The sequence below is a fragment of the Panthera leo genome, chromosome D1 (assembly GCF_018350215.1).
Source record: "Panthera leo isolate Ple1 chromosome D1, P.leo_Ple1_pat1.1, whole genome shotgun sequence".
NCBI classification, from domain to species: Eukaryota; Metazoa; Chordata; class Mammalia; order Carnivora; family Felidae; genus Panthera; species Panthera leo.
The window spans coordinates 17,846,567-17,858,305 of NC_056688.1; the positions used below are offsets into that span (position 1 = coordinate 17,846,567).

Consider the following 11,739-nt stretch of genomic DNA (forward strand, 5'->3'; position numbering starts at 1 on the left):
ACTGTGGAATCAGTGCTGGTTTTTATAGTCTTTGTTTTATTGATATATAATATATACAGCATCATCTACGGTAAGTCGCACAAAATTGTAACGTGTAGCTTAACAATTTTTTACAGAGCGAACATGCTTAAAAGTGAACACATTAACCTTTACCTAGATTAAGATGCAGAATAAATCAGGACACTAGAAGCATCCTTCATGGCCCCTATAGGTCACATTCATGTCGTCAGAGTGATTTTTGTCTTGTTTCTTCCAGATAACAAAGCTTTGTTTGTCATCTCCATGTCGGACAATGGGGCCCAAATTTATGAACTGGTGGCACAGACAGTTTCTGAAAAGACTGTGTATGTATTAGATATAGCTACCTTACCCTAATGGTTTTTATTGTCCTGAATATAATATTCTATAAACTTAACTTCATTTTTGTAATCGTAGTTTGACAACCGAAAACTATATGGAAAGAAGCTCTTCCTCTGTATTCTTTTAGAGATGTTTTTCTAAGAACCTGTTCTTTTTTAGATTGACGTCTCTTATTTTGATTCTATTCTTTTGAAAGTATCTTTTCTGAAGAAAATTTCTCACAAGTGTCATGTGAAGTTTTTAATGGGCAGTGTGTGCATAACGCTTTGTTAGGTTTTTCTTTAAGGTATGGCATTTTTTATAGTCTACTTACGTTGCCAAAATAAAAATAACTCTGGCAGAAGTAGGGTTTTTTGTTGGGTTGGCTTGGCTTGGTTTCTGGTTTGTTTGTTTTTGTTGTTACTTCTTTCTGCGTGTATTTAAAGGGCGTTTGTTTTTCCTTTCACTTTTGGATTTTGGAACCTTCTCAAACTTCTGCAGCTGGCAGGACCTTATCTGCCGGATGGCCGCATCAGTGAAGGAACAGTCGGCGAAGCCCATCCCACTGCCCCAGTCACCACCTTGCGAGTGAGTGTGCATTTGCATTACAGTAGGACTGACTTCGCGTTTTGTCAGGAAGGGAATAGCTAATTCTTACATCGTGTCACAATGATGTTTTGGCAACTCGTGAAGCTGAAAGATGGTTTTCTTTCTTCCATAGAGGAGACAACGATGAAGAAGAACCTCCAAAATTAAAAGTGGAGCATCATAGCATTTCAGTCCCTGGTCTGCAGAGTCCAGGTAAACTGATCTGTTAGGTTTGCCTGGAAGAGTGGAGTCTAAATATTACTAAGACGCAAAGAGCCTTTACGTCTTTTGGATTTTGCAGATTCTTGCATAAGTCGTTTCTTCTAACAAACTTCGCTTATGAGCCTTTCGTGTGCCATTTTCACACCGCTCCAAGTGCCGTGTCTTTCACTTAACAGCAGATGATCTCTGTACTCTTGTGGTTATTTTTTCAAGTATTTCCTGAATGCTTCACATTGAAAGTTAAAAGTTTTGCTTAAGGTCTATTCTACTTTTTCTGTTCCATTGAACAGACAGAGATTTGGGATTAGAGTCTCCCTTGATATCGTCAAAACCTCAGTCTCATTCACTGGGTGCCTCTGGGAAGTCCGAGGTAGATGATCTGTTTGTGGCTGAGAGACAGTTTGCTAAGGAGCGGCATGCAGATGGGACTCTGCAGGAAGCTGGAGCAAGTTACCAAATCCCAATCCCAGACCCGCACTTGCCTGCCTCAGAAGAACGGTGGGCCTTGGACGCACTAAGGAATTGTAAGTGCTGTTCATAAGTTAACACAGATGTTTGTGAAGTGCCAGAGTTGTGTCGTGTACCACACAGCCATTTAGGGAGAACCCAAGGAAGTTTAAACTCTGACTCTTCCCTTAAAGAATTGTATTATCTCGTTGGGAAGATGATAGAACACTTCCTCCCACCTTTTAAAGTAACCGGTACAGGTTGTTACAGTTGATCTGGTGGTGGTGACCAGAGAGAGATGCATCAGGAAACAAGGGGGATGTGATTATCACCTCGAAGAATGGGCAGGATTCAGAGAGGCATGTAGAAAACATGCAGATCAGAATAGTGATAGGGCCAGACGCACAGAGGCAGAAAACTCTTGAGTGTGTTCAGAGAGCCGCAGGTAGACCCTGTGAGCTCAAGGAGGCAGGGGAGATAAGGTGGGAAAGGTGGAAGGTGGGACGCTGAGGCCAGCTGTTGTGAACCTTGAATACCAGATTGAGTCCTCCGAATTTGAAGGGTGGCACAGCGCAGGGGGGCGCAGTGTGATCTGATCGACACAGGGCTCGATCCCACAACCTTGTGATCATGACCTGAAGTCAAAATCAAGAGTCAGATGCTCAACCCACTGAGCCACCCAGGCACCCTATCGTTTCCTTTTTTTATTTACCAGAGATTACGGGCTCAATTTGAAAACTGGCAAGCTATTTAAGAGGAAGTGACGAGCAGGAAGTTGGGAGTTTTAAGCCTGGAGCTTTGGGGAGAGGATAGAGAAAGAGATGGGTTTGAGTGTCAGAGCCATAGGAATTCATCATATCTCTCGGGAAATGAAGGTAGAGCAGGACAGAGGGCCAAAGACTCAGACCTATATGGAGACAGTTTCCCTAAAGAAACAAGATCGAAATTAAGCCAGAGTGAAAAGTACGGAATTGGTCAAGTTCTTTAAAATCTAATTCATTCTAGAGTCTCCTGATTCTGACAGTCAGAATGATTTCTGATGGTTTGACTAACACTGTCCCACTAGTAAGGTCATTTTTTAAAAACTAATAAATATGTTCTTATCCTTTGAAACTATACATGCTACCAAATCATTGAAATTAAATTTTATTATAAGGCAACTTTATTTTCTTCACCATGTAAGGAGATTCTTTGGATTATTATAAAATGATGAAATAAATGTTCTGTGTGTCGTAATAAAATTAGAAAAAATAACACTTGTGTATACAGTGTCGGCTTCTGGAAAAAGCAAAACTTTCAGGGCTTCTTTTCTAGCATAACACAGCTTTTTAACATCTTTTTAAAAAGTACTTTCGGGGTATTATTCAGGTTACATGGAATCAAAAATAGACAAATGCATGGTACTAGTTAGCTGTCCTGAACAGGAGTATCTCCTCATTCAGAAGGCTTACTTACATCTTTTCAAGTCTTGTTTGATATTAAATCTTTTCTAGATGGTGCTTTATCTCATTTTTCAATACAAAACAAAAAAAATGATGGTATGAAATTAGTATTTTGACTCTACTAAAAAGATACTTACTTTTTGAAATAATTGGTAGTTCTGCAGACGAATTTAATTCTGGCAGTCTGAGGCTATTGTTGTGAATGTGTGTTTTCTCCTCCCTCCTAAATCTTTCAGTGGGCTTGTTGAAGCAGTTGCTTGTACAACAGCTGGGTTTGGCTGAGAAGAGCACTCAGGAAGACTGGTCACGTTTCCCGAGATACAGGACAGCGTCTTCCGGGGTGCAGACAGACAGTATAACCCAGAACTCTGAAAATAGTAAGGCCTGTCCTCCTGGTGAAGGACAGGTGTCCTGTAGAACTGAAAGTGGTGACATTTCCACTTGTTACAGTCCACGGACTTCAACTGAATCTTCTGCTCCACGAGATTCAGTGGTACTGGCATTCCAAGATAGCCAGGCAAGTAACATTTTAGTAATGGACCACATGATTATGACCCCAGAGATGCCTCCTGCAGAGCCAGAAGGGAGTCTTGATGAGAGTGGAGAGCACTTTTTTGATGCCCGGGAAGCACATAGTGATGATAATCCATCAGAAGGTGATGGAGTGGTTAAGAAGGAAGAGGATGTTAATTTGCGCATCTCAGGCAAGTTTCTTTCACATTTAAACTACATTTAAACTTTGATTTTGAATGTCATTAACTGTGCTGTGTGCTGTGCTGAGATGGATGTTGTTTGGGTATCTACGCATTCTCATGTGTGTGTGTGTGTGTGTGTGTGTGTGTGTGTGTAGCATTTATCTTTCATGCAGTAAATGATGACTGAATCTGCTCTATGCCAGACCCCATCGTAGGTGCTGGGAGATACGGCATTGATAACACAGAAAAATCCACTATTCTTGGGAAGCTTAAGTACTAGGAGAGGAAAGAATAATGGTAACTGAGTAAACAGATGTCAGACAGAAGAATTAGGAGGAAAAATAAGTCCGAGGCGGCAGAGATTGATAGGGCAGTCGGCAACCAGGGTCAGGGTGCAGAGGACTCTAGGAGAGAGCGGGGGCACGCAGGCCGCTGGGCAAGAGCAAGCGTCTGGCGGTGGCTAGGTGCAGGGTGAGGGAGAAGGTGGTGCGCCATGAGGTACGAGGACTGTTTGGCTAGGGCACTTGTGGCAGGATCATATGGGGACTTTGCAGTTTGCAGCTTTTGACTTTTAAGACACTAACACGAAGTTTTTTGGAGATTTGCCATGAAAGTGTGCTAAGTTTAGCTTCAAGCCAAAGTGCGAAGACCCTGATGTACTTAAAACTGAACTTGAGGATCGGAGAGTTAATGGCTCTTCTCCATCTTGAGTGGCTTTGAAAGTTGTCAGCATATCCCCTCGTCTCTGTTTTTTGATGCGAGGATGGCGGCACCAAGCTCATCGAGCTCTTCCGTCTCTGTCACTAGGAAACTATTTGATCCTTGACGGCTACGATGCGGTGCAGGAGAGCTCCACGGATGAGGAGGTTGCTTCCTCACTCCCCCCACCGCCCACGACAGGCGCCCCCCCCACGGACTCTGCCGGCCAGCAGCAGCATTCTCCCCAGAACGCCCATTCCGATGGGGCGCTCTCACCGTTCACCCCGGAATTCCTGGTCCAGCAGCGCTGGGGAGCTATGGAGGATTCCTGTTTTGAGATCCAGAGTCCCCCCTGTTGTGCAGACTCACAAAGCCAGATCATGGAGTACATTCGTAAGATCGAGGCTGACCTTGAACACTTAAAGGTACCTCACATGTCCGTGTCCTCGTGGCTGGGGTAAAGAAACATACCTAACAGAGAGGGCATGCAGAACAACTGACATGCTGATGTCAGTAAGCTTGTTCAGGTTCTAGATTTGCTGTTTTCTTTGACCAGTATCCATGAACAGACCTGGATAAAAAGCCGAAATCAGCACTGTTTATCTGGTTGCAGATCACAAAAACAGGAAAAGGTTGTAGCACCGTAGACAGCGTGTTTGTTTGGGTTTCTAAGTTTAAGAACCCAAATATATTTGGGATGACTGGCTGGCCTCCATGAGAAAATGTGAATAGCAAGCTGACGGAGGTGGGGTTTGTGTCGTTATGAATCTAGGCTAGAAAATGCTTTCACTTATTAATTATCTGCAAATCGTTAGGTGATGTCAGTAGTTTCCCAGCCGCTTTGACACATAGACATTGGCTCCAATGGCTCCCGTAATCTGAAAACCTGGACATGAATGGATTTTTGTGAGTTGGTAGTTGAAGCTGTCACCGTATGGGCCACTATTTCAAAACTGACTTAGGTGGTAATTTCTGAGAAAGGGACTTTATCTTAAAGTTTGTCATCAGTAGATACAACTGCTAGAGCCCAAACATTTTTTCATTACTTTGCAGACAATATAAAAAGTGATCTTAGCCTTTCAGCTAAAGACTGGTCTTCCTTTTTTCTTTTCTTTATTTACACACACAAAATTTTTTTGTGCTTATTTGTTCTAGAGAGAGAGAAAGAGACACAGAGTGTGAGTTGGGGAGGGGCAGAGGGAGGAGACACGGAATCCGAAGCAGGCTCCAGGCTCTGAGCGGTCAGCACACAGCCTGATGCGGGGCTTGAACCCACGAACCGCAAGATCATGACCTGAGCTGAAGTCAGACGCTTAACCGACTGAGCCACCCATCTTAGTTTTTCTTTTAACCTCACTTGGTCGGTGTTCCCCTCATCCCAGAGCTGATGAGATATCTCCTAGGCCATTGTGGGCAGATTGGCTCTGCCACCGTTCATGTCACCTATGGGACCATTTTCAGGGTGACTCTAGGGGTGGGAGAATCACCTTTACACGAGAAGGTTTTAAGTTATTCACTCAAGGGAGAAGCTTTTTACAGGAATGAAGTTTCCTCTTCTTCCCCACTAACAAAATTGTTAACGACATTAATGTGGACATTTAGAGGCATGTACCAGTAATATGCAAAAGCTTTCTTTCCTGTTTTCATGAAGAAAGATTAGGATGTTCAAATGAAAACCTATGGGTTTTATTTTACAGAAGGTGGAGGAAAGTTACAACATTCTTTGCCAAAGGCTGGCTGGATCAGCCCTCACAGACAAGCACTCAGGTATGTGAAAATTGTGGACTCCAGACTCTAGAATCATTCTGCCTGAACAGTACATCGGATGAAATGATTTATTATTCTTTAAAGTGGAAGCCTTCTGAGATTCCATTTCTCTCCTGTCTTTAAAAAACTGCTTGTTTCCAAACATCATCTATCAGGCAGAGGCTGCCATTTGCTGACTGTGCTCTTCCTCTTGTGAGACGAGCCGCGGCCGTCGGTTCCTGTGCGGTCCCTCGCCACCGCACACTCCCCCGTTCCCCCGCCCCCGTCTTTCTTCACCTTTACAGAAGCAGAAAGCAGGGCGGTGGGAAGCCTGGGCAATCCTAGGTTCCTGGGAGATCTGCCAGTGCTGCTGCGAGGGGGCTTGGTGCTCCTGGGGCCTGGCTGTGCTCCGGCGTCTGTCCCGACAGCCAGAGCGGTGCCTCCCCGCGACCGCAAATGGATCTGTGCTCGGTGACACGATTTGTCCCCATCTGCTTACGTGCTTTCGAATGAGGCTGCTCTGATCCAGTGAACAAAAGACCTAGCCGTGCCCTCAGACCTCACCTCTCGGTATTCTCTGAGTGTCATTTGTTCTTCTTAATTGGATCTCCGCATGTCTTTATTCTTCCCAGATAAAAGTTAGAGCCGCGCGTCCTGGAGGTGACTGAAGGTTGTTGGATTTTGAGCGTCGGCCTTGTATCACCCATCCTGGCTCCACCGTGGGTGCAGAGAAGAGTGTGTCCCAGAGGGTCTGCCTGTGAACCACCCCCCTCCCCCCCCGCCCCGGGGCAGCCATGTGCCCGGGCGCCCAGAGCGGGACTAGTTCTTCACAGTCTGGCAGCTGCACTGGTCTGTCAGTGAGGGAGTATTCGTTCTCTCACTCTGCTCTCCTCACTATCGGAAATTCATTTTGATTCACAACAGAAACCAAATGTATAGAGCTTGGGGTGTAGGATATGAAATTTTACTTAGACTTAAGAAAAAGAGAAAATCAGATGTATTTATTTGACTTCATTCCGTATTTGAAAGCACATTTTAATTTTTATTTTGCCATGTTTTGTTTTCAGTAGTGAGAGTTTTAGCCCTTTGTATTTAGTACACCCAAGGGTCAGTTGCTCCTGAAGCCAAGAGTTCAGGATAAGGTGTTAGGAGGTTGGGTAGAGAGGTGAAGGAGAGGGGGAAGTAAGCAGGGGGAGCAAGGAGCATCTAGCTTCCACTAAACTGTATTCCATGCCCTCTGCTGCCCAGTGGGCGTCATCTTTGAGGGTCACCTCAAAGGCATAGTATGCCCGTGGCTCCGCTCCTGTGTGCGGAGGACTTGAGCCGTGTGCTACCCAGATGGGCAGAGAGCCAGGTGGGCTTCCTCCCACGTGAGGCGAGCACCTCTTCTCTGTAGCCGGGATCAACCCCCAATTAACAGAAATCCTCAGTGTACTAAAGAGCAGGCACTTGAAAATGGGTGTGTTCTTCTTGTCTTCTTTCTATCGAGGGTAGGGATTTGGGAGGGAGAGGAAAGCAAATTTTATTTTCTTGGCTATAAATTTGCTATTCTTGGTATTGTTTCATTTTTATAATTATACATTAGACTTCGGCGCTTGTGTAAAATTATCCCTGCAGGTTGAGCGGGAAGTAAAAACAAACAAATGGAGATGCTTCAGATGGTGGCAGGGGTGGGGGTGCTGAGGAAGGGGGGGATGGGAGCGGGGAAAAGAGTTTGGGAAGGTTATCTAACTGAATCACTACTGAGTTGAACCATGGCTCTCATTAGCCACGGGTACTGCTGAATATAAGGCCAGTAAAATTTTAGTACCTGGAGGTTTGACTCTTAATATTAATTTTGCACTGATGGGTGCCAAAGGGCTCTCTGAGTTCAAAGGAGAGCCGCGAGTGGAGTGGAGAGAGATGAGGTGGAGAAGGCAGAGCCGCTCAAACCAGCTCCCGAAGCACTTCCTCTGACTTCACTGCCGGAGCTTTTTCCACACTGGTGCATGACCGACCTTAAAAGTTGCAGACCAGAGCATACACTGGATACCGTGGGCAAGGGGTTGCTAACTGCCTGCTCTAGAATGAATTGTAGTATCGGCTGCCCCCTGCAGAGGGTAAATGTTTCAGAATTGTAACTTGAGAACTCCTTCAGTGATACTGGCTTTCTGTGGTTTTCTTTGTGCATCAGGTATATGTGTTTTGGAGTATTTTTGCCAACTAAAGCTAAATCATGGGTCAAGTCTTCAAATTCTGTTACTACATAAAGAGTACCTCCACTGCTCATTTCAGTAGTGCCCTCTGAACTCTGTGGGTAATCAGGAAGTAATTTTACTCTTCCCCCGCACTCTCGTCGCAAGCGGTAAGGATTCCCTACTGCTTTTGTAAACACCACTACAATTTAACAAGCTCATCTAAGTCCGGATTCCTATTTCCTGCCTTTTTCAAATCTGACCTATGTTTTGAAGTAGACCAATTTGGACTGTTGGACCTCATCTATAAATTAGAATTCTATTTTGAGTCGTAGACCAAGTATCAATTAAATCTGAGTGGGCTTAAAAATTTTAGAGGCAGAAGCTAGTAAGTGAAGCTTGGGACTTGAACTTTCTGTGTCTCTTAAGAGAAGCGAGTGGAAAAGCCAAATGATCACGTAGTGCTGCTGGAGATGACGTCGTCACTCGCAACCAAAAGGGCAACACGCCCGTGGCCACCTGACACCGGGGTCATCAGCTGGCACTTAATCCGGAGAAAGGGAACTGTAAATGGAACTTTTATCTTAAATTCAGACAGTACAGGGTAATCCCGTGATTCCCTAGCACTCAAGAAGCTTTGTAGGTTAACAGCGTTTTGGTTTCTCTTCTAGCTCAGCCAGTGTATCTCGCCCTTAACAGCTATTGGCTTTGCTTTTCCTGCAGTTGAAGCTCTCCTTGGAACAGGGCTAACTGGAAAAATACTTTGACCGTAGCTCTAGTACTTCCAAATAAACTCATATCTGGATTTTTAAATGAAGCCCCAAGACAAAGTCTGAGTCTGAAAAGATTCCACAATTTTGAGTGTGTTCTTTTTATCCTCCCCGCCTACCTCCCTCCCGCCTCCTTCCCAGCATTGCCTCCTACACCTTCCATTTTTTTGGCCGTTATAATCACAGCCATTTTACTTTGATACCATATCTGCCTTTCAGGACAATGGAATTAGATATTCCTGGTGTCTTTGAGCGACAGTGGTCCCCAGCGAAGCTGTTTTCTCCCAGGTTACCTGACTAGAAGCTGGAATCAAGGGTGGTGAACACAGCAACCTTCCCAGAGCAGGAGGGCTGGGCTTTAGCCATCCAAGTGACCTGCTGTGACCCTGTGCTCTCTCTCGTGGGCCTGATGGCTCCTTTGCTATTAAGTGGCAAATTACATTTGGAGTGTCTCCTTCCTTTTCAGAGAACAGAGTTAATCAAGGCAAATCAGCAAGCCCCCAAAGTGCTATAATTTAAAATCATGATTACATACTTTAAAATCAGCCAACTTGGACTGCTTGAGTTATCTTGGCTTTTAGAACCTAAACTGTAACTATTCTATCGTACCGTAAGAAGGCACATTTCATTAGTTTCCTGGCTTCCCATTCCCCAAAACAACTTCTAACCACTGTTTAAGACAGTTTTTATTTGTTTTTTTGGAGGCAAGAGGGGGAACCTAATGTGAGAGTAAAGGAGAAAAGCTTGTTTTTTCTTCTTTTTAGAAGCTAGAGAAGATAATTAAGGCTTCCTGTGAGTTGTCTTTTACTTGCATACTTTTTTTTTTTCTTTTGATGTTGGTAAATTTGGTGTATTACATGGAGCTTCTCTATTTCAAACTGGAAACTGTCTTCTCTGAAGGTGGTGTATGATGTTATTTTGAACTGCTAGAGCTTTGGTCAATATTTCCTTCTGTATACGTCACAGAGGGCACCATTGAGAATTGTGTACAGAGGACCTCAGAATACAAAATTGTCAGGACCGTGTAGTCATCTTTCTGCTGGCTGGTTTCTTCCCCCTCCTGTTACAATTTTTGTTTTAAATCATGGGGGTTTTTTTGTTTTTGTTTGTTTTGTTGGTTTGTTTTCTGACCCACCCCTTTCGTTGATCTGCAAAATAGTTCCTTCTTCGAGAAAAGAGTTTCTTTTGCCTCGTTCCGTATGCCTTCCCCACTGGTACTGATGGTGTTGATAATAAATTGGTGGAAGAACAACGTACCTCGTAGAAGGAAGCCCTGTCTGCCATTTCCAGGTGCCAATGGCTAAGCAGATGTACTGCAAAAGTGGTAACTGTAATGTGCACACTATTGGTTATTTTTAATAAGCCTCTTCCTACTAGAACATTTTATTTTCCTTGTTCACCATACAATCATGTACTCTTTAACAGAAATTACTTTTAAAAAAATCTGGAACTATCTTTAAAAGAACTTTATTAATAATCATGTATTTTTACTGATCACATTTTGAAATGCCTAAAAGACTTTATTGTTCTAATTATCCAGATGTACCTTTGTAAAATAGCTCTTTTATGAATTAGCTGATAAGGCTGTATGTTTCTGGAACAAAATATTGGTCATCTAAAAACTTTCTGTTTTCTGGGGTCTGGGAAAATAGAAAATGAGAGTTCAAATATTAAATATGCTTAAAGGAACCAAGTATGTGGCTTTTTATTTATGTTCTTCTTGGTTTGTCTTCTCCGAGTTGCATTAGAGAAGTTGAGGCCCCAAGGAGGCCTTCATTCATCTTACTGGCAAGTGACTGTCGAGCAGCTTCCTGCTCGTTAGAGCATCTTTACTAGCCAGACGAGCCAGCTCGTCTCTGTGATGGGCCAGCGTCCGTGAGGACACCGACGGCGGGTGTTGCCGCAGCGTCCGGGGCAGTGCTTTTGCTCTCTAACAGCTTCATTGAGACATAATTCACATTTCGCACGATTCACTCATTTAACGTGTACAGTTCGATGATTTTTGGTATGTATTTTTTAAATTGTAAAGCATATGTAACATAAAATTTGTCATCTTAACCATCTTTTAAATGTATAAATCAGTGGGATTAATGGGGCAGCTTTTATGGTTCACTTGAAAATGACTTTGGTTTAATGCCACCCTAAATGAAAATATGGTGTCTTTATTACCATTCTTATCCCCAGTGCTGGACTTCCTAAAGTAGCAATATTTCTATGCTTTTATGGACCCCATTTCAACTTTTGGGCTTTTTGGTATGTTGGTTTTGACACAGAGGTATCATTCGACTTATTCTTTAGTTTTCAGTCATTCAGGGGCACATTTGGCTGATAGATCTAATAAGCGTGACAAAAAATGCTCAGTGTTTTGTAGGATTTTTTAGTTAAGCTTTCTAAAACTAAAGACTACGCAAATGTACTTTGCAGAAATGAACCTGTTTGTGCTTGTGGCTGTGTTTATGAGCATAACCGGTAGGGAAACGCATGCCTGTTCCATCCCCACTCCTGGATGGCCATCTTCTAAGAAGAGTGGCAAAAATAAAATACTGTCGTTGCATATGAGCAGTTGCTTTCACTTTTTGCTGTCCTCTTCCAAGCTAAATGACTGGCTCACCGAAAG

The 11,739-nt window shown here is 43.6% G+C and overlaps 1 protein-coding gene across 9 annotated transcripts in view; it reads left to right on the plus strand.

Moving 5' to 3' along the window:
- Nucleotides 1-10,811, plus strand: part of ARHGEF12 (Rho guanine nucleotide exchange factor 12) — a 148,117-nt gene extending 137,306 nt beyond the window's left edge. For all 9 annotated transcript variants that reach the window (XM_042906887.1, XM_042906890.1, XM_042906888.1 and 6 more), the window contains 8 exons: nucleotides 257-344; nucleotides 841-927; nucleotides 1,061-1,140; nucleotides 1,440-1,673; nucleotides 3,275-3,742; nucleotides 4,541-4,857; nucleotides 6,130-6,199; nucleotides 6,811-10,811. In XM_042906887.1, the coding sequence (XP_042762821.1) occupies nucleotides 257-344; nucleotides 841-927; nucleotides 1,061-1,140; nucleotides 1,440-1,673; nucleotides 3,275-3,742; nucleotides 4,541-4,857; nucleotides 6,130-6,199; nucleotides 6,811-6,821 (1,355 nt within the window). In that variant the 3' untranslated portion in view covers nucleotides 6,822-10,811. The remainder of the gene's footprint in view (nucleotides 1-256; nucleotides 345-840; nucleotides 928-1,060; nucleotides 1,141-1,439; nucleotides 1,674-3,274; nucleotides 3,743-4,540; nucleotides 4,858-6,129; nucleotides 6,200-6,810) is intronic.
- Nucleotides 10,812-11,739: the final 928 nt, after the last annotated feature.